The 23,669-nt window shown below is 37.8% G+C and overlaps 1 protein-coding gene across 4 annotated transcripts in view; it reads right to left on the bottom strand.

Annotated features, from left to right (window-relative positions):
- Positions 1-23,617, bottom strand: part of CRIPT (CXXC repeat containing interactor of PDZ3 domain) — a 44,698-nt gene extending 21,081 nt beyond the window's left edge. Inside the window, exons 1-6 of one of the 4 annotated variants that reach the window (XR_016511904.1) lie at positions 23,484-23,611; positions 21,360-21,425; positions 17,208-17,262; positions 10,624-10,727; positions 10,181-10,319; positions 6,425-6,553 (exon numbers count right to left, since the gene is read on the bottom strand). Coding sequence is in view for 2 of the 4 variants with exons in the window: in XM_090281246.1 (XP_090137372.1) it covers positions 10,255-10,319; positions 10,624-10,727; positions 17,208-17,262; positions 21,360-21,425; positions 23,484-23,499 (306 nt within the window). In the remaining 2 variants the exon portion in view is untranslated. Of the gene's footprint in view, positions 1-6,424; positions 6,554-9,064; positions 10,320-10,623; positions 10,728-17,207; positions 17,263-21,359; positions 21,426-23,483 lie in introns of those variants that run through there. The other 3 variants (XR_016511905.1, XM_090281246.1, XM_090281248.1) reach the window with 3 other exon arrangements.
- Positions 23,618-23,669: the final 52 nt, after the last annotated feature.

Below are 23,669 nucleotides of genomic sequence, written 5' to 3'. Positions count from 1 at the left end.
TGATGCCTCTACAAAAGGTAAGACCAAAATGTGCCAGCTTCCTTTCTAATTCAGATTCGTTAAAACAACAGTTTCCTTTGGGATTGGGTGGGCAACTGTCCTGCCATATCCACGGTTGCTGCCAAATGGACATTACTGTGCAACCACTCCCTCCTCAACCCATCCTCTGCCAGTTGGCCGCTCAGGTACCTTGGACCCTGACTTGAAAGGTGGAGCTGGGAGCTAATTTTCTTTCAGGAATTTGAACGAAAAGACCAGAGGGAAGATGCAGTTGGTGATAGAGATGCAGCCAGAAAGCTCACATGGCCTCAGGGTTTGAAAAGCCCCTTGTAGGCCTTACAGGATATGTTCTGAAAAAGCAGAAGTAAAATGGAGAAAGTGTTTCAGTGTCTTTCCAGTTCCATGATCTAAGAAGGCTTATTGTTCTTCAGGAATTGTTATATTCCAATGACATCACTCTGTGGATTTATAATAGCTTCTCTTTCTCTTTCCTTGCATTGTCTTGATTGTTTTTTTTCTCAATAACTAAATCACACAGTGCATTACTGGGTACATTTCTTGCCACAACCAACATTTTATTTAATGTGTTTTAGATCTGTTATCCAGATAAAAGATCCTATAAGTTCAACTGTGGTCTGTCTAACTTCTAAAACAGCTGGTGGTCACAAATACAATCAAATTTTCCTTGTCAATGACTTTACAATCCGTCCTTTCCACTCCCATTGTTCTGCTATGACCTAGTACTTTATCACTCCTAGCTGGATTCCAGCCAAGTCTCCTAGGAAGCTCCTTTGCCTCTATTCATTCCCTATTTTTGGTAATCTGTTGTCAGAGCTGTTAGATTAATTTCTAGAAAATCTACTTTCATCAAATCACTTCTCAGATGAAAAGTTCATTAACACTTTTCTATTTCCTCCTGGATCCAACTTGATCTCTTAAAACCAGTTATTTTAGGCTTCTTAATCTGATCCTATCTTATCAATTTATTGTATTCAGACCTCTCATGACCCTTCAACATAAACTTTAATTTCAACCAGGTTAATCTTCATATCATCCATTAATAACTCCTCACTCTTCACTCTTCCATGTCTTTGCTTATTCTTGTCTCCACTACTTCTCTTAATTAGGCTATCTCCTCCCTGGGTCAACATATAATTATAATATGATCTTTAAGACAGAATATGGTGAAAAGGAAATGAAGGCAATACCTGTCCCCTTCCACCTGACAGTCCACATTCCAAATAGTCAATGTCTGGTGACCATTAGAAACATGAAACCATCACAAACACATGGGATTGAAGCTTCTGGATAAAAAAGATGAATGAAACCCACATCTAATTTTTATTCTACATTAAAGGTATTTTGAGGGGTTTGCATAAATCCTAAGGATAAAGAGAGTGAAAGAGGTTACCAAAGGAACCACATTTTTTGAAGGTAGCAAGCACACTTGAAGGACCAAATTGTAAACTGATATTAAATAAAGATAAAAAGTAAATTCAATATGCACTCCAGAGTCCTTCAAAGACTCAAGGATTGGTGGCACCTTTGGAAATGGGGTGAATTGAGATGTTTAATTAAGGAAGGCTGGTTAAATAAAAGCTGTTTGGGGATCAGGTGGATTTCTGGGTTTCTCCCCTCTCCCCACTTCACACCACTGGTTGATTGCCCCTCTACACTGGGCAAAGCCTAGAGGTTTAGGCTTCAGAGACAGGGAAACAGATGGTTTCTGTACTGGAGGATCACCATGCACAGGTAAGGATGGCTGTGAAGTACTTAAAGCAGAAAGAATATGTGAATGCATGTGTATTGAATATGAAGGCCCTCGGCTTCCCTCCTCCACTTCATTGAGAACTATTTTGTGCAGAATATGATCATCTCAAGAGGAAATATCTAAAGATACTGACTTCAAGAGTGCCCTCACAAAGAGCCCATGCAGATCATCCTACACCAGTGATTCTCAACTAGCAGCATGTGGCAATGTCTAGAGACAATTTGTCACAGTCCTCAGGGGAGTGCTACTGGCATCTAGCAGGTAGAGGCCAGAGATGATGTTATATCCTACAATGCACAAGAAAAGCCTCCCACAACAAAGAACGATCAAGTCCAAAATGTTAGTAGTGTTGCCATTGATAGACTCTGCCTTAGTGTCCCTATTCTATGAAGAGTAAGCAGAAAACTAAATACGACCAGACATCTGAAGAAAACTTCTAATAAGGAAGATAGAGATCTAGACAAACAGATAAAAGCAACGAGGAGGAAAAACAGTCTGCAGGAAGAAGAAAACTCTAAAGAACTGTACTTGACTTTCATTTAGGACCATGATGGACTACTGGGGACCAGATTTACCTTTCTGTTCTGAAAGACTAGAAAAGTAGACAACATTTAGAAAACTGTTCCCTGGTATTGGACAACAGGCAGAGCAGGACGGCCTTACACGTCTAAGTCCTGGATTTGACTTCCGTGCACAGCGATCCTGTTTGAATGTACTGAAGAATTTCCCCACTGACTGACAGTACCACCTTTGTCGTACGCCACCTTTCAATATGTGTACTCATCTATACCTGGCCTTCCTGTTTCTTTGTTAGGTACCACACTATCTTAATACTTCAGTTTTATAATAAACATTTGTACTTGGTACAGCAAATCCTTCCAACTTATTATTCTTTAAAAGTGCCTTTTGGCCCTTTGCTCTTCCTTATAAATTTTATGATCAGCTTGTTGAGCTCTAGCTTGTGCAATAAAATTTTATAACTTTCTATATAAAGGACTTGGACACCTTCTATTACATTCTTACATTTTTTAGTTTTTATTACATAGAGTATATATTCAAATTACATTTTCTGTTTTTGTTGTTATGCAGAAATGCATTTTACTTCTGTGTATTGATCTCCTTTGTAGTAAATTGGATAAACTAAGTTTAGTCATCTTAATAACTTGCCACGGATTCTTTCTGAAGCCACAATGACAGTTCTGTTTCTTCCTTCTGATCTACTTTTTCCACGCTTTGTCTTCCTTTATTGCACCACTAGGACCTCCAGTATGTTGAATAGAAGTGGTTAGAGGGGCAATTGTATCTTGTTACTGATTTTAAAGCCAATGTATTTAACACTTGATGTATTTGCTGTGGGCTTTTTGATGTTACCCTTTACTAGGTTAAGGAATTTCTACTCAAATTTACTAACAATTTTTATTATAATTGGTTGTTGAATTTTATTTAAAAAATGGTCATAGTTTCTTCCCCACTAATTTGTTAATGTGGGTATTAATAGCTTTTTTTTCTTTTTTACGTATATTTTATTGATTATATTGTTAGAGTAGTTCCAATTTTTTTTCCCTTTTGCTCCCCTCTGCCCAGTACCCCTCTTCCCTCCAGCAATCCCACTCCCCTTAGTTCATGTCCATGGGTCATGCATATAATTTCTTTGGCTTCACCTTTTCCTATATTATTCTTAACATCCCCCTATTTTGTACCAACTGATTATGCTTCTTAGTCCCTGCACCATTGCCCCATTTCTCCCCCTCCCTCCTCCCAGCTGATAACCCTTCAAATGATCCCCTTACCTATAATTCTGTTCCTATTCTGGTTTGCTTAGTTATATTTTGTTTTATTTTTTAGATTCTGTTGTTGATAGTTGTGAGTTTGTTGTCATTTTAGTGTTCATAGTTTTGATCTTCTCTTTCTTAAGTAAGTCCCTTTGACATTTCATATAATAATGGCTTGGTAATGATGAGCTCCTTTAGCTTCACCTTGTCTGGGAAGCACTTCATCTGCCCTTCCATTCCAAATGATAGCTTTGCTGGATAGAGTAATCCTGGTTGCAGGTTGCCTTTCATCACATTGAATACTGCTTGCCAGTCCCTTCTTGCCTGCCAAGTGTCCTCTGAGAAATCAGCTTATAGTCCTATAGGCATCCCCCTGTAGGCAACTCTCTGCCTCTCTCTTGCTGCTCCTAGGACTGTCTTTATCTTTCACTTTTGGCATCTCAGTCATGTTGAGTCCTAGTGTGGTCCCCTTTGGGTCCAGCTTGCCCGGGACCCTCTGTGCTTCCCGGACCTGTATGTCCATCTCCTTCTCAAAATTTGTGAAGTTTTCCTCATTTTTTTCAATTCTTGCTTCCTCATTCTGCACTGGTTGACTGTTTTTTTCTTCCTTATATTCCAAATCATTGATTTGAACCCTGGTTTCCTTCCCTTCACCATTGGTTTTATGTGGATTTTCCTTTGTTGATGACTGTAGTCAGCATGCTTGTTCTTATGAAGTACAGATGTAGTATTAAAGGATAAAGGGTATGATGTCTGCAATATACTCTCAAATGGGTCAAGGAAAATATTATATAACAAGCTATAGAAAATGATAAAGCAAATAAGGAAAGCATTAAAAAAGAAGGCAAAGTGCAGAACAATATGAGGTCTGTCCAGAAGGTATCCAGTCATGTAATATGAAAAATAGACATTTATTGAAGGAAATATAAGAGACAAGACATATTGTACACAGGACAATGATGCCAATCCCCTTCAAAGTAGGCACCTTGGGACCTCACACAGTTCTCCCAATCGCCACCAGCTGCCCCATCGTATTTTCCTGAATCTCATTGATGGTCTGAAATCTCCTCCCTTTCAAAGGTGATTTTAGTTTTGGGAAAAGCCAGAAGTTGTAGGGCACCAAATCTTGGCTGTGGGGGGCTGCGTTACCAGGGTGATTTGATATTTTGCAAAAAGCTCTGCACAAGACATGATGCACAAGCAGGTGCATCATTGTGATGAAGCTGCCAATCATCAGTTGCCCACAGCTGTGGCCTTCTGATTCATGGAAATAGTTCCTGCAGAGCAACATTCAAACTAAATGTAAAATCTGATGCAGATTCATTGCTCTACTCGCTCATTGCTCACACGTGTGCATTCCAGGCCACTCTCCTTGGCCGCCAGGTTACATCAATGTTGTGCAAACCATTCTTGTTATATTAACAATGGCTGGACATTTTCCGGACAGACTTCATGTTACTAAAGTCTGAAATTGCTGCCTCGTAGGGCTTTCTGCTTTATGTCTGCCTCTGATCTAACCTTCCCACCCTGCTCAAGTCCATGGTTTTGTTTTCCATGTGTGTATGCCCTGAAAATTAGGCTTTAGACCCTGGCCGATTGGCAGATATTCCTAAAGGCAAGTACTGACTTTGGTGTCAGTTTACCCTTTGAATTTTCACTTCCCCTTTGTTTCTGACTTTTGAGAATAATCATTACTTTCTTGCCAGTTTAATTATATATATATTTTAAAATTACTTACATATATAAATTTTGTCTACTTACATGCATATGTATATATGTAAGTAAATGTTTTCCAGAATTTTCATTGTTGTATGGTAAGTTTCTCTGGCTAGCTTGTTCACAATGTTGTTGGAAACTTAAGTCCATCTATTTGATCTTTTTTAAAAAAGATTTTATTAATTTTTAGAGAGGGGAAGGAAACATTGATTGCCTTCCATATGCACCCCGACCTGCACTCCAACCAGGAAGTGCACCACAACCCAGGCATGTGCCCTGACCAGAAATCAAACAGGTGACCTTTTACTTTTCAGAATGAGGCCGAACCAACTGAGCCATACCAGTCAGGCCCACCTATTTGATCTTTAAGTTGCTAAAACTAAATCTTTTATCCATATGGAAAACCAAGAAAGAACACCATTGCCATCTGGTGGAGAAACATACTATTACCACACCTAAATGAGACACACTGTAACTCACCTTCTCATTCCTCCACATTTAGTCAACAAATCCTGTCAAATCTTCTTTTATCACACCTTTCTAAATCTCCCTTCATTTCCTTTTTCCTAATACCACCTTAGGCTTGTTCCTAGTTTTAGTTTAGTTTTTTTGCTAGGATTGTTGCTTTTGAGTCAGCCTCTCCCTTCAGTCATTATTCTTTCAATATATTTTCTTTGTTCCTATTATCACACGTTACTTTCACAATTTTACATTAATTTGATGGGTTGCCTATCAATGTCTTGCTTATAAGGAAAAGTTTTAGAACCAATAACAGCAGTCTGACTAGGGATGAGAACAAAGTAGAGATCCAATAAATGTTAGATTAATTGAAAAAAGTATTTAGTACCATTTGTTCATTTGCTAGATTTATCTAGGGGGCAGCACAGAAGTCTCCACGGTTTTTTTTTGTAACATCAGACTGATGAATGACATTTGCATGTATTATTCTCCTGTGGGCTTACCTAGATTTTTTTTAAACTTAAAAATTATTTTAAGTACAAAATATTTTTGTACAAAATACATGACCAATATGAAAAATGAGTCATATTGATGATGTTGGGAACTAAGGTTCTTACTGTGGAAGACGATACAAATATGGAATGGGGAAAGGCAAGGAAGAAGCCTGTGACGTTGAATTGGAATTGGCAATATCAATAAAACTTACAATTTTTAATATACGTTTTCTTGCTCTTTCTGTTGAAGAGGCCTAGAGGCAATGATAATCCAGCAGGCCCAGATCTGAGAGTCTAATTCTCCGCTAAAAGAAACTTTGGAGAAATGGCTGATTCCAGGGCTGGGTGGGAAAAGAAAAAACAATAAGATAAACTTGGAACACTTGTGCTGAAAAATAAGAAATTTCTCAAAAATGGTATGAATGTGCCAAAAAGACCCAGCAGCCAGCTTAAGGTCTCCCACTGGCCAAATCTGGGGCTATTTGACATCAAAACAAATGAAGAGTAACAGCCTGAATAAAATAGGAATCTCTGAGCTCATACTAATATCAGTGAGAAAAAGAAAAAGCTTTCCTTACAATAGAATGCCAACTAACAAGTGTACAAGGAATGATACAATTGGAAAACTACCATTTGGCAACCATCAGAGTAACAATTAATTCAGCCAAGAAATATCACTGGGTGCTAAATTAGGGTGTGAAAGTTTGCAGAGAAATAGAATATTTACAGTCTCAAAGTACCTCCCCACAAAATGCTTAATTTAATAGAAAAAAAATAGAAACATTATAGTGGAGAAATCTAGTAGATGCCACCTAAAACAAGTGACTGAAATTAACACCTTGAAATGGGACAACCGACACCAAGATGATGCACTGAAAAGCACACGTCACTTCTATGACATTCCTGACAAAAATGCATAAACTCAATCGAATCATTAAGTAAAATTAAAAAAAAAAAAGAAACCCTAAGATTCTATAAAATAACTGGCCTGTATTTCATGACTGACATTTTCAAAGAAGAACTGTTCTAGGTGACTAGACTTGGCAGCTAAATATGTCTTATCCTGGATTAGATCCTGACCACGCCCCTTTTTCTTTCATACAAAGGCCATTGGTGCTAGGGTTATGTTAGAAAATATTCTTGTTCTTAGGAAATACACAATTATTTGAGGTAAAGAGGCAGCTAATATGCAAATAGTCAGGAAAAGTATTTATTCTATATTGATAAAGGGAAACTTCCTTAAGAGTAGAATGACAACTAATAAAACCACAATTTTGTAGACATCACAGCAAAATATTTTTCTGATAAGAAATAGCAAAGGATGCTAATCTAGGAGGGGCAGGTTTGATGAGGAACAGAATATCAACATGGTTTCAAAAATATCTCCTCACAAATTAAGCACTAATTACAAAGGAAAAACAATAATTACAGTGACTAGCAACATCTTACCTAAGTGATCAAAGTGAACATCACCAATAATATACAAAGTAATGTTCTGTGTGTCTGGCTGTGACACTGGAGGACACATCACTCATAGTATTTCAACCCACACTGCATAATGGAATTTAAAACATAAAGAAACATTGGAGAAACCCACAGTGAGGGATGTTCTATGCATTAGCTGACCTATATTATTCAAATACATCAATACTACAAAAAACAAGAGAAGCTAAAAATTCATGATAAAGTAACATATGATCCTGGATAAGATACTATAACAGAAAAAAAAAGCAATTGAACAATAAATAAAATTGGAAGAGGGAGTGTAGATGAAAGTATTATTATCAAGGCTAAATTCCTGAATTTGACAACTGTACTTAGCATGCTTGTTCTTACGAAGTACAGATACAGCATTAAAAAGTAAAGGGTATGATGTCTGTAATGTACTCTCAAATGAGTCAAGAAAAAAATATATAACAAAAGATAAAGTGAAAATGGTAAAGCAAACAAGAGAAACATTAAAAAAAAAGTCCAAGTGCAGAACAATATATGTATTTCTTCTAAAATTCTCAAAACAAATACACGTGTATGTAAACATATTTCTAGGATACTAAAATGACCGGTATTCTCCTGCTCCTCTAGCTAAGGAAACTTGGAGCTAAAAAGTATTAGGTGGTTGGTATGAGGTTATAAGAAGTTAAGTCTCTCTTTCCTTAGCCCTCAGTTCCAGTCCACAGGGGGGAAAAAAAGTATTAATAGCTTTCAGATGTTTTCTATGTATATACCCAAACTTCTGCATATATATGTAATTCCTGTATCATTTTGATGGCTACCTATTCTAATCAATGTACTGGAGAAGTGTTCTATTGATATCTATGTTGTTTCTAATATATGTATTTAAATGTCTGGGATTTTAATAATTACCTTATTTCATCACTTTTACATTTACTTTAAGACTATGTTGGGCTATAATTCTTTCGTCCTATTTCATGTTATAGTTTCTATTCATGTGTTTCCTTTTAAAAAATATTTTATGTTCATGTTTTGTTTTGGGATTTTTCCTTCTCATTTAATAAATTCTATTCAATGTATGTCAGCCATTCATTATTTCAACAATATGAAGATTTATAATATTTATATTCTGTTCTGATATTTAACACTAATGAAAATCTTCACAAGAGAATCTGTGTCTGGCGACTGGGTTATTTATGCAAGGAGGCTACTTAAGGTGTAAGTACGAAATTGAGTTGTGGAAGTCCAGATTCCAGTTAATATCTAAGAAATGTACCTTTCCCAAAGTTGTCCAACCCAACTTTTAACAGATCTGGCCCACTCTTTAACTGGGTCCTATTATGAGTACTTTCTGTTGATTTTAACTAAAAGTCCCAAATTGATTCAAGCATGAGAATATATTTCCAGTCTTCACAGCTATTATTTTTTATTATATTTTACATTATCCTTGTGATCTTTCTGGATATTAATAACAATGTATCCCAGAAACACTATTTTAAAACACTTATAAAGTTAAAACTTTATTTTCCATAACTTTAAAATAAAAATGCAGTATCTATATTATGTATATCATGTTATCTATTCTACACATTTGACAGTGGTATTTTACATACTGTACTTGACATTAGGGAACCCTTTTTTGGTCTCCCTTAGTAGGCTGCAGGTTTCCAAAGCATAAGTCCTGAACCTCTGATAGTATAACAAAAATCTCTCTTTGAAGATATATACACATATTTTTAGAACCAAAATGTTTGCTTTGTTCTATTTATTTTTTGGTGGGCCGGGGATTAACAAAGCTTCATTTTTGCTGCAAAGAGCTTTCCCAAAGAATGCTGATTCATTTCCATTATACATCATCATAACAAACACTGTTCTCTTGGCTTTCATAATAGTCTGAATTCAAGGTCATGTGCATAACATGTGTTCTCCTGAAATCCAGTGTATTCATTTAGATATATATGTGGTATCCTTTGTATTCTTATTCTCATATGAAAGGTATTAGCAATACGGCTTCAAGAACAAATTTTTAAAAATCATATACACAACTTTTGTGTTTGATTTGAGTCTGAGCTAATTTCTAAGGAACCATTCAGTGATACTGGTCTCAGATAGTTAAATACCCTGTGAAGCTGCAATTAATTAAGGGACTGCTGATTCTAAGAACTAGGCAACCAAAAAGGGAACCCTTGAGGGCCTGAAGAGTGTAAGTCTGGATGCCAAGTTCTGAGCAAATAACAATAATCTCCTTTTCACTTCTGCAATACCTATAAGTAAAACAGAGGGAGAGGATAATAAGAATTATATGAATAATGTTAAATAAAAAATGCATACAGAACTGGGCCAATATTTTTGTTGTTAAATTTGCCACTTATTCTGGTTCAATTAGATGCATGTAAGGCAGACTAATTACACTGTTTCTATTGAGAACTTCTTGAGAGCAAAAAAATGAAAACCAATCAACTTCCCTTGTTTAACTTAATTGTCTTAAAACATGTTATTTTGTAACTTGAACATACATCTATGATGTGCCTTGAAAATTTAGAGCAGAAAGCAAAATCATATAGAAAGCCAGACACTTTCATCAATACATCTAGACAGATGTTTGCTTGTAGTTTTTGGTATCCAAAACCTTTTTTCCACACATTGCACAGATGCCTAAAACAAAAGAAAACATGTAAGCATCAGATAATAACACCAACTAATGTCTAATACCAACAGATATAATACCAATGGTTTGGTTAATTTAAGTCAATTCTGAAGCTAAAAACATAACTTTACAGTATCAGAAAAGAGAAAAAGAAAATATATACTTTTAACAATGAACAAGTTCTATTTTGTCTTAGAAGAAATAAAATTTGATTATAATTGAATTTATAAAGGCTGTTCCTTTTCTATATTATTCAAATCAGTATCAAATAAAATAGATTTGATATGAACAGAAAAATGGTATGAAACTTACCCTTTTTGTAGGCACAGCCCTGGCAGTAGTTAGAACCTGGTTGGTGCACAGAACTTTTACAAATTCTGCAAGTAGAAAACTTATTCTTTCCATATGGATCAAATCTAGAGATTTTTTTAAAGAAAGAAAATGTGTAATACCACAGAAACACAGAAACACTCTTAGATAACCTCACTTAAGCAACAAATGGGATTAATCCATGTTCTCCGTTCCCTCTATCAAACTCTACTATTGATAGGCACAGCACTCTTCCATCTGGCTACAATATAAAACTCCTGCACACTCCAACCCTTCATGCAAGCTGTATACTTATAAAGAGCCAGTTGTACTTAATCCCAAATCTGTTTATAGCCAACATATTTGTCAATCTATTTGTCTGACATAATACTATGGAAACAGATGAAATATGGGTGCCAAAAGAGTGGGTGAGTGTATTAAAAACTAAGTGGCTGTTTAAGGATGACTAGTTAAGTCTGAATCATTAGAACTGCTATTGATTTAAGTGTGGGTAAGACAACTGGTTTAAGTGTGGGTAAGACAACTGTTAAAAATAGAGAAAAATGGGAGGATTTGGCACTTTGCAACTATCAGTTCTTGCTCCACTTTAGACGCTGGAAATATATATTCTGGTTATGAATTATATCAGGAAAATGATGAAGAATTCACACTCAAAGGCTTTGTCTCAATGCATGTAGTTATGTGTTTTAATTTAAAATAAAATAAAGTATGTGTATTTTTTAAATTTTTAAAAATAATTTATTTATTTGTTTATCTTTAGAGAGAGGGGAAAGGAGAAAGAGAGGGCGAGAAACATCACTGTGTGGTTGCCTCTCACTCATGCCCCCAACTGGGGACCTGTCGTTTAACCTAGTTATGTGCCCTGACTGGGAATCAAACCAGCGACACTTGGCTCACAGGCCGACATTCAGTCCACTGAGCCACAGTAGCCAGGGCTTAAAGTGTGTATTTTTAAAGATTGCCTACTTTCACTGATTTCTTCAATAACTGACCTAATCTCTTGAATAAAAAAGATCCTACTATATAAAAATGCCACCTTATAGTGAATGAGGTGCAAAATAAATTTAGAGGAAATATTTTCCCTAAAATGGACAATAACTTCTTCTAAAAATACTCATATACTGAATACCAACACTTTCTTCTCTTCGCGTACACAGTACAATAGCTAATTTTAAAAGGCTAATTTTTTCAAACCCTAAAGAATATCACTTTACTCCCCACATGAGAAGTTAGGCAATATTCTTCTTTTCAATATGCTCAATTGTTTCAACCTGTATGTCTGAAGATTACTTTTTCTAAAAACCATATTATATCATTCTAAGATGCCCATTTCAATATCTCTGAAATCTTACAAGTATTAATTGGCAGAGCTTTTTCTTTGTTAAAGCAATGATGCATCTTATAAATGATGGTATCTTAGAATCAATGCAATACAGTAGTGCACTTTCCAAAGTAATAACTACTTTTTAATGATATCAGAGTAAATTTGGGAGCATAGAGGAACTAGAAGTATTTAAAATCTACAACCTGTAAAAATAACAACTCAGTCAATAATAACTGAATGCTCTTAAAAGACATCAATAAGTCAGTCAACAATACATAATATGACATTACTCATCACTTAAAAGATTAAGTCTACTAGAAACATATAACCTTTCAAAACTGAATCAAGAAGAAGTAGAAAGTCTCAACAGACCAATAACAAAGAAGGAAATTGAAACAGTAATCAAAAATCTCCCGGCACACAAAAGCCCTGGACTGGATGGCTTCAAAGGCGAATTTTACAAAACATTTAGGGAAGAACTAACTCCTACCCTCCTCAAACTATTCCAAAAAATCCAAAAAGAGGGAAAAATTCCAAACTGCTTCTATGAAGCCAGTATTACCCTAATTCCAAAACCAGGTCAAGATACAACAAAGAAAGAAAAATACAAGCCAATATCACTGATGAACATAGATGCTAAAATCCTCAACAAAATATTGGCAAACAGGATCCAGCAATACATTAAAAAGATCATACACCACGATCAAGTGGGATTCATCCCAAGGATGCAAGGATGGTTTAATATTTGCAAATCAATAAATATAATACATCACCTAAACAAAATGAAAGACAAAAATCACATGATCATATCAATAGATGCAGAAAAAGCATTTGATAAAGTACAACACACATTTATGATGAAAACACTCAGCAAAATAGGAATAGAGGGAGCATACTTTAACATAATTAAGGCTATATATGAGAAACCTGAAGCCAACATCATACTTAATGGACAAAAACTGAAAGCATTCCCCCTGAAATCAGGAACAAGACAAGGATGTCCACTCTCTCCACTCCTATTCAACATAGTGTTGGAAGTCCTAGCCACAGCAATCAGACAAGAAAAAGAAATAAAAGGCATCCAAATTGGGAAAGAAGTAGTAAAGCTATCATTATATGCAGATGACATGATAGTATATATAGAAAACCCATAAACTCCACTGAAAAACTACTCTATATAATAAGCGAATTTGGCAAAATAGCAGGGTACAAAATAAATATACAGAAATCTAAGGCATTTCTGTACACCAACAATAAAATATCAGAGACAGAAACAAAAAAGAAAATACCATTTACTATAGCAACAAGAAAAATAAAGTACCTACGAATAAACTTAACCAAAGAGATAAAAGATCTGTACTCTGAAAATTACATAACATTGAAGAAAGAAATTAAGGAAGATACAAATAAATGGAAGCAAATACCATGTTCATGGATGGGAAGAATCAACATCATCTAAATGGCCATATTACCCAAAGCAATTTACAGATTCAATGCAATCCCTATTAAAATACCAATGACATATTTAACAGACCTAGAACAAATACTTTAAAAATTCATATGGAATCAAAAAAGACCCCGAATAGCCAACGCAATCTTGAGACAGAAGAACACAGCAGGAGGAATCACAATACCAGACATCAAACAATATTACAAAGCCACTGTGATCAAAACAGTCTGGTACTGGCATAAGAACAGACATATAGATCAGTGGAACAGAATAGAGTCCAGAAATAAATCCAGGACTATACAATCAGCTAATATTTGATAAAGGAGGAAGGAACATAAAATGGAGTGAGAAGAGTCTCTTCAACAAATGGTGCTGGGAGAACTGGACAGGGACGTGCAAAAAAATGAAACTAGACCACCAACTTACACCACACACAATAATAAACTCAAGATGGATCAAAGACTTAAATGTAAGCTGTGATACCATAAAAGTCCTAGAGGAAAACATAGGCAGGAAAATTTCAGATATACCACGTAACAATATTTTCATGGATACATCTCCTAAGGCAAGAGAAATAAAGAAAAAAATAAACAAATGGGACTACATCAAACTAAAGTTTCTGCTCAGCAAAAGAAAACATCAGCAAGATGAAAAGGAAACCAACCATATGGGAAAACATATTTGCCAATGATACCTCAGACAAGGGACTGATCTCCAAAATATATAAAGAGCTTATATGACTCAACATCAAGAAAACAGACAACCCAATTAAAAAATGGGCACAGGACCTGAACAAACACTTCTCCGAAGAGGACATACAGAAGGTCCATAGACACATGAAAAAATGCTCAGTATCACTAGCCATCAGAGAGATGCAAATAAAAACCACAATGAGATACCACCTCACACCAGTCAGAATGGCCATCATCAATAAGTCAACAAACAACAAGTGCTGGTGAGGATGTGGAGAAATGGGAACCCTACTGCACTGTTGGTGGGAATGCAGACTAGTGCAGCCACTGTGGAAAACAGTATGGAATTTCCTCAGAAAACTAAAGATGGAACTGCCTTTTGAACCAGCGATTCCACTGCTAGGATTATACCCGAAAAATCCTAAAACCCTAATTCAAAAGAACCTATGCACCCCTATGTTCATAGCAGCACTATTTACAATAGCCAAGTGCTGGAAACAGCCTAAGTGCCCATCTGTAGATGAGTGGATCAAAAAACTGTGGTACATTTACACAATGGAATACTGTGCAGCAGAGAGAAAGAAGGAACTCCTGCCATTGGCGACAACATAGATGGAACTAGAGAGAATTATGCTTAGCGAAATAAGCCAGGCAAAGAAAGAAAAATACCGTATGATATCACTTAATACAGGAAACTAAAGGACAACACAAAGAAATGAACTAAGTAGAACAAGGAACAGAATAAGTTATTAGGGGGGATGGGGGAGGGAGAGAAGGGGGATAAGTAAGGGAAGGGTTTAGTCAAGGAACGTGTATAAATGACTCATGGACATGGACAACGGGGTGGGATATGATTGTGGGAGAAGGGGTGGGCTGGGTGGCGGGGAGCAATGGGGAAAAAAATGGGACAACTGTAATTGAAAAACCAAAAAATATAATTAAAAAAAAGATTTAGTCTATTGTGCTATTCATGTGCCAGTCACTGGATATAGTAAAAGTTTTATTTTTACTATTATTTCTAATCCTTGGGATAATGTCATTAAACAGGTATTTAGTTGCTCAGCAAATATATACTGGGTGCCTACTACATGCCTGCTACTGTTTTAAATACCAAAGATAAACCTGAGAGACGGAGCCTCTGCCCTCAAGCTGACATTCTACTGAGAGATGGACAATAAGTAATGAAACAAATACGCTTTTCAGAGAGTAATAATGTGTTGCAGAGGAAATTCAAACAGAACACTGTGGCAGACACAAGGGAAGACATTAGTTTAGATGCTGGTTACAGACCCTCTCTGAGGAAGTAACATTTCAGCTGAGACCCAAGGAAGAGAAGGAGGAGCTCTGCATGCTCTGAGGGGTGAGCTCTAGAAGAAGGGAGCAGTACTGCAAAAACCTCTCCCCGGAGAGGGCGCAGGCTCGGCCTCTCTGATGCAGGCGTTGCTACAATAGGAAGTCAGAGAGGTGGGAGGGGCCAGATCTCGGAGGACCTTGTAGCAACACAGTAGGGTGCTTGCGAGTTATTAAACATAAAGAGAAAACCAATGGAGGTTTTGAGCAAAGAAGTTACATGCTGTTTACACTTAACTATAAGGAAATTGAGAGTCAGCAGGGAGATAGAAAGTTATTAAGGTACTTGAGCTAGAAATAACACGGTAATAGCAGTGACATGGACAAAAGCAGGTGGATTCAGGCTATACTTTGGTAGCAGAATCAAAGGCCTTGCTGATGGGCACAGGCAGTGTAGGAAAGGAGGGAACCAGTACTGAGCTCTAGCTTTTAGGCTTGCACAGCTGAGCTGGACAACGATGAGAAGACTATGGTTGGAGACTGAAAGACAAAGTGGCTACCTGTAAGACATGCGGTTCGATAAGCCAAGCGGACAGTTTAGAGCTCAGAAAAGTCAGGACTATATATATTTGGGAGCAATTAACAGTTTGAACTTAAAACCACTGGACCAAAGTCAACTGAGGAGAAATTATAAATTTACAAATAGAAAGAAAAAAAAAAGTCTAGGATTGAGTCTTAAGGCACCTGATTAAGAAGGAACAGCCAGTGAGTTGGGAGGAAAGAAGAATGTGGTGTCCCAGGGTCCAAAGAATAAAGGGTTCAAAAATAAAGAGCTGTTAAAGTGTTAAGTAAGATAAAAATAAAGTAGCAGACATCAGTTTGAAATGTCCTGTGTGATCCCGACAAGAGCAGTTTCAGCGGTGTGGCTGGGACAAGGGCCTGACTGGGATGGCTGAAGGAGAAAATGGAACTCAAGGACACTGGGAAAGTATCTAGATAGGGTTTCTGAAAACTTCTGCTGTGAAGGGAAGCAAGAAAATGGGGTGGCAGCTGCAAGGGTTCATGGGATTTTTAAGACTGGCTATAATAAAACGGTGTCAGTAATTGTTCTTAAGGTGCGAGACATTTTTATCCCCATTCTCAGAGAAAAAATTAAAGTTCAGAAAAGTTAAGAAACTAGCCTACCTTGTGTAAGGTCACAGAGCTAGACGGTGATGGAGGCCAGATTCAAATTGAAATCTGCCTCCAGAACTTATGCTATTTCCATACTTCTCTGTTGCCTCTGATTTGCAGAATAATTAAGAACTAGAAAGCCCTGGCTGGTGTGGCTCGGTGGAGCATTGTCCTGTAACCAAAGGGCTGCAGGTTCGATTCCCAGTCAGGGCATATGCCTGGGTGGTGAGTTAGACCCCTGAACCAGACATGTGCAATCTCCGGAACAGGCTTGTACCGGAGGCAGCCAATGATGCTTCTCTCTTACACTGATGTTTCTCTCTCTCCTTTCCTTTCTCTCTAACAGCAATGAAATAATGCCATCTGGTAATTAAAAAAAAAAGAACTAGAAAAAAAGTCATGTTTTCCGGTGAAATTATAAAAATAAAGTAGCACTAGTATCTTCCTATATTGACACAGTGAGGAAGAACAGGGTGAAACCAGCAGGCTATAACAGATAGCTTGGTTTTGCATGCTAGGAGCTACTTAACTGCATTATCACAATAGAAGGTGCACACCAAATTCATGTCAGTATGTTTACTATTAAAAAGATTGGTAATTTAATATATTACTGCTCTAAAGATGCTCCTATACCTACCTTGCTTTTTTTGAGGTCAAAGCTTTATTTTCATTCAGCTTTCTTCCACCACTTTCTGTATCAAAACAAACATGCATTTCAGTTAGTTATTTCTATTAAATATTTCACATATAGTATATACATATAACATTAAACAATCAGTTAAAAGGTTCATTTTTCACCTTCTACCAACAGATTAACCTAAATCAAAATTTTCAAAAAACCTCATTTAATAACGAGGTTCTTAGGATATTACTTAATAGAAAACAAATATTTATTAGGAAAACAATAAAAATCAAAAATTTAGATAAAACTATCATTTTATTTCTCAGACTCAAGATGCCAGCATAGGCAGACATGGCTTGCCTCCTCCCACAACCATGTCAAAATTACAACTAAAATATAGAACAACTATAACTCAGAACCATCGGAAATCAAGCTGAATGGAAACTAACAACTATGGAATTAAAGAAACCATATCCATCCAGACTGGTGGGAGGGGCAAGATGTGGAATGGGCTGGTCCACATCTGCATGTGGTGGATAAAAATCCAGGAGGGGTATCTCAGGAGTGAGGACTCCCAGCCCCACACCACACCCCCCCAGCCCAGGGTTCCAGTGCCAGGAAGATAAGTCCCCACAACTTCTCGCTGCAAAAAGCAGAGGCGATTGAGTCGGTGGAAGAAACTGCTGGAGCCCCAAGCAGCTCCTCTCAAAGAACCCACACATGGACTCACTTACTCAGACTCACTCCCTCTCAGCTCCAGTGGCAAGATAACAGCTTGAAAGGTACCAGTGACATACAGGGAGGAACTGAAATGGCTGGCATAAAGGCCAGCAGAGGCCATTGTCCCTTTTCTGAGCTCTCCCCCGACAGAGCCAGTAAGCTGGTACCATATCTGAAACACCATCAACCTGGCTAGTACTGCCCTGGAAATCCCCTGAGACTCTGCCTCACCCAAATGATGTGCCACACCAGCTGCTTTTTCACAGGAATGGCTGGTCTTGGCTCAGGCTTCACAACTTCCTAAATCCTCTCAAATAAGGAACAGCTGGTCTCAGTGAGCCCCAGGCCCAGCACTAGCAGCAGCCAGCCTAGAGTCACAGCTTGACTCCCCTGGGAATCTCCAAGTCCAGCACAAGTAGCTGCCACCTCAGATTGCTTTACAGTTCAGGCAGGGTGGCCCCAGGCAAAACATAGGTCGGGGGCTGACCTTGGCCTGCACCACCCAGAAAATCCCAGAGCCTGAGCACCCAGTGGGCAGCTACAGACCACATCAGAGCACCACCACCCTGCCCCTACACAGCTGATTCTCCACGGAGGGCAGAAGGTGGTGTCAGTGGTCACAGCCAGTCCTTGCAGCTGACTGGCCTGGGTAAATCCCTCCCATTGACCCACCAACAGCAATCAAGGCTCAACTACAAGAGAAGGGTGTACTCAGCCTACACAAAGGGCACACCTCAAGTACCCAGCTTGGATGATAGGCACCTACTACATTAGGCCACACAACCAAGACAGGGAGTCAAAGCAGCTCTATCTAATATATAGAAACAAACACAGAGAAGCTGTCAAAACATAGAGACAAAGAAACATGGTCCAAATGAAAAAACAGATCAAAACTCCAGAGAAAGAGCTAAATGAAATGGAGATAAGCAATCTATCAGATGAAGAGTTCAAAACACTGGTTATAAGTCTCCTCAAGGAACTTAGTGAGAACCTCAACAGCATAAAAAAGATCCAGTCAGAAACCAAGGATACACTAATAGAAATAAAGAACAATTTACAGGGAAACAAGAGTAGAGTGGATGAAGCTCAAAATCAAATCGGTGATTTGGAACATAAGGAAGCAAAAAAAAAAACAATGAGAACAAGAATAAAAAAAGAATCCAAAAAAATTAGGCTAGTATAAGCAGCCTCTGGGCCAACTTCAAGAGGCCACACATTTGCATCATAGGGATGGCAGAAAGAGAAAAGAAAGAGCAGGAAACTGGAAATCTAGTAGGCCCTCTCTATATCATGGTCACTTATCGCGGCCTCACTGTATTGCGGGATTTAAAAAAATATTATATTTAATTATTTATCACGTGTTTTTCGCTATATTGCGGGATTTTGTAGTACTGTATATGTATGTTGTTAAAGTTACGTAGGTTTAAGAGTGTACAATATGTTTAAGAACATAAATAGTGTTTATAAAAGTGTGGAAAAGGTTAAGGGAGTGGGAAAGGTTAATAAGGGACTGGGAACAGTTTATAAGTGTGTGGGAAGGATTTATAAAGCCTTAAAATATATATATAAATACTAAAATAAATGGAGCGTCGGCCTGCGAGCTAAGTGTCGCTGGTTCGATCTTCCAGTCAGGGCACATCAGAGAAGGAAAACTCTGACTCCAAAAAACCTCCGCTGCCTTGCGGCATACCTCTTCAGGGGAAAGGCTAAGGGAGTAAACCCCGACAGAAAATCCGGAGCCGGAGTCCCTAAGGCGGTTTGACATTGTAGTCAACACCGGCAACTCCTGCGGCGCACCTGAAGCCAAGCTGTATTGACTCCGTCTTTCCCTTGGACCCTTCAGCTGCGAAGAGAGGGGGGGTCTGCTGCATGGGCAACAGCAGACCCTCCATATCACCCTGCCCAGGCTCTGTAGCTTCAGCTTCACTGGAGAGGACACTCCAGCGTCATCGCAAGATGTCGATTCAACACGGGAGGAGACAGATACCGTGTCACTCCCGAGTCGGACTGCACAACCATTCTCGGCGGTGCAGATAGACTCTTAAGAAGCTACACCATTGTCTCTCGAGATGGACGGCTGCCGACGACGATTTGAAAGAATGAGGAAAAAAAAACTTTCCTAATTTGGTGAAGGAAACAGACATGCAAGTGCATGAAGCACAGAGAGACCCAAACAAGATGGATGCAAAGAGGCTCACTCCTAGACATATCATAATTAAAATGCCGAAGGTTAAAGATAAAGAGAGAATCTTAAAAGCAGCAAGAGAAAAGAAGTTAGTTACATAAGAAATATACAAAAGACTTTAAGCTGATTTCTTAAAAGAAACTTTGCAGGCTAGAAGGGATTGGCAGGAAATATTCAAGTCATTAAAAGTAGGGACCTACAGCCCAGATTGCTCTACCCAGCAAAGCTATCATTTAGAATTGAAGGGCAGGTAAAGAGCTTCCCAGGCAAGAAAAAACTAAAGGCGTTCATCATCACCAAACCATTATTACACAAAATGTTAAAGAGACTTATTTAAGAAAAAGAAGATCAAAACTATGAACAATAAAATGGCAATAAACACGTATTTATCAACAACTGAATCTAAAAAACAAACTAAGCAAACAAAAAGAACAGAGACAGAATCATGGATACAGAGAGCATTCTGATGGTTGCCTGATAGGAAGTGTGGGGGAGTGGGTGAAGAGGTAAGGGGATTAAGAAATACAAATAGACAGTTACAGAATAGCCGTGGGGATGTAAAGTACAGTACAGGAAATGGAGTAGCCAAAGAACTTATACGCATGACCCATGGACATGAACAATGGTGGGGGGATTGCCTGAGGGAGTAGGGGGTGCTAGGTGGAAGGGGGAAAAAATCAGGACAACTGTAATAGCATGACCAATAAAATATAATTAAAATAAAAAAGAAAGAAATGGATCTACATTTAATTTAACCACTGTAAAATCTAGAAGCCACTACTTTAGTACCATAGACCTCAAATATAGTGAAAGTGTTTCTTTTCTTTCCCTTTGACATTTGCACTGTATTTAATGATTAGGAGGATGGTATTGACTAGTCTGTAATAAATTATCTTACAGCAAAAAAGTGATTAAGAAGGTGAAAACATTTAAATGATTTGCTTAAGAATATAAAAATCAGGGGAGGATAGGGGGATTAGATACTAACTAATTAAGCTGAATCAAATCAATTGTATGATATACTCATTGCTTGAAAATAATTTAATTGTTTTGCTACCTCCTGCCTACCAAATTAGGAACTTTGACATATAACTAAGAGAACTAAGTAAAATATTAAATTGTTGGGGGATCCAGTATAATTTAATGTTGAATAGATAAAATATTTTGTACCCATAACATTTCATTTACAAATACTCTAAAAACTAAAATATTATTCACAGGAAGAATTTGATTCAACTTCTGTGTTCTAAAAGGAACAATACCTGTGGTATTCCTTGCACCGTCTTTCCATGTATCTGGAGTGATAACAGTACCAAGTTTCTTTTCACCTGTTACAACAGGATAGTAAAAGTAAGGAGAATTAGTATTTACTATCTAATAAATACATTATATTATGCCTAAAATTCACAATGGTATGAACTGTCATATTACAGTAGGAGCCTGTTAATACTGGGGTTGGGGTCAGTGAACTGAGACTTAAGTTATTAACTGTGGGAAATGGATAATTGATCCTTAGTAAAATTTATAGTATAAAAGGCTTCCTCTGTACACTTTAAACAAATCAGGTAAACAAATCCGATAAATCTATTCATTTCATAAATACTTACTAAGCATCTATACATCATACAGAGACAAAGAAACACGATGAGTTAGATAAAGTTCTAGGTTCCAAGGAGCTTTTGGATTTCTCTAACCCTTAAGTCGAGTTTTATGGGTGGACCTGAGGAGATATGTGAACTAGATGAAACTGTACACAAACCTTTTGCATATTCCTTTTTATAAATAGACTCTGCTAAGAGTTTACAGTTTTCATCAGATTTTCAAAGGATTCAGAGAACAACAACAAAAAAAATAAGCTAGAAAATAAAAAATATAATAATTGAGAGCTAAAATAAATTGAGAACTAACATACTAGAAGAAAATCCATGGAGAAGGAAACAAACCTTGGCTAGGGAAACCCAAAAAAAGCTCTGAGGGAATGGCAGTCGAGAGGGTATGTGGCAATGGGACTGTGAAGGAAGAGGAGGAAAGAGGATGAAGACAAACAAAAAAATAGGACACATCCTGCGGAAAGGCAAGGAAAGTTCAGGGTACACATGGGCATGCTAAATAGTTTGGTTTGGCCAAAGTGTAAAAAGAATAATGGTTAGTGAAAATTAAGTTGGAAAGATAAGCTGAGGTCTTATTGTGGAGGGTGAATGTCAGATTTGGAGACCCAAAACTATTCCCTGCACATTGAGAATTTATTAAAGTAACTTGTCCGTGGCCATTCTTTTACCTAATATAAGATCTGTGATTCAAACTTATGGATGTCTGGGTTCAAAGTTTTATCTACTGGGGGCATATAAACAAAATGGATTATGTTAACTAGACATTTGAAATCTTGTCACAGAAGAGCCACATATGTCTAGCTTGGGGAAAAACAGACCTGGGCATATGACAGCTACTTTTAAACATAGAGACAGTTTGTGAAGTCAAAAAACCATAACATATCTTCTAGATTGGCATTAGAATCACTGGATGGCACCCTGGCTGGTGTGGCTCAGTGGTGTGGCCAGGTCCCCAGCTGGGGGCGTGAGAGAGGCAACTCAATGTTTCTCCCCCTCTCTCGCTCACCCGCTTCCCATCTCTGTAAAAATAAATACAATGTTAAAAAAAAAAAAATCACTGGATATATAAAAAGGACTCTTCTAAAAGCCAGTGAAATCTACACAGACTGCTTTGAAGGTGGTGAAAATCTCCTGCCACCTTGCCTGAATACTGTAGTTATTCGTGAAAAATGCGCGTAAGCCGTTGGGAGGGATACTAATTTCGGTTGTCAGGATGCCCCGTAAACCTTAAATATCAGATACACACACACAAAATAGGGTTTTCTTTTGAAAGAACTTCCTAAAAGTAAGTGCTCCGGGACAAAGCACTTCTTACAGTAGTAAGGAGCAGCAAACAGAAACAAGTGACAAATACCCCATGGGATATATACAAAAAAAAGTTATTCGTTGTTTATCTGAAATTCAAACTTAACTGGGTGTTGGTATTTCTATTTGTTTAAATCCGGCAAATACAGAAGTGATTTTTAAGATCTATTCCAAAGTTAAGGGTCTGTGGGTTGAGGAAGCCAGTCAAGAAGCTGTATGGGATGAGATCCGGGGTCGGGGGAAGCCACACAAAATAGACAAAGAAGTGAAAAAACTGAGACCACCGGGAATGCAAATATAAAGCAATATGTTTTGGGGAGGGGCAGGAATGATCCAAGGACACAGTAGGAGGATAGAATCTAAAACGAGAGACCTGTGGCAGAAGTACAAAACAAAAAGGGCAAAGTTTCCAGGAAACTCCAGTTAGGTTCTCCTATCCCCTTCTCCCGCAGAAGCGGCCCCGTTACTCACATTTCTCGCACACCATCCTTCTGCGACGATTAGCAGCAGTTACAGCAGCAACTTAAAAACATCAATACAGCCAGAGAAGGATTCTTTTTCCGGGTTACAAAACCCCCACTTCCGGGTCCTCACTGCGCCCCGCCTATCCTACACCTGGAAAGCCGGGAGAAGAATAACAACGAGCAGGAAGGCGGG

Source organism: Furipterus horrens, unplaced genomic scaffold (assembly GCF_987537825.1).
Source record: "Furipterus horrens unplaced genomic scaffold, mFurHor1.1.pri manual_scaffold_6, whole genome shotgun sequence".
NCBI lineage: Eukaryota > Metazoa > Chordata > Mammalia > Chiroptera > Furipteridae > Furipterus > Furipterus horrens.
This window is presented reverse-complemented; position numbering and strand designations above follow the sequence as displayed.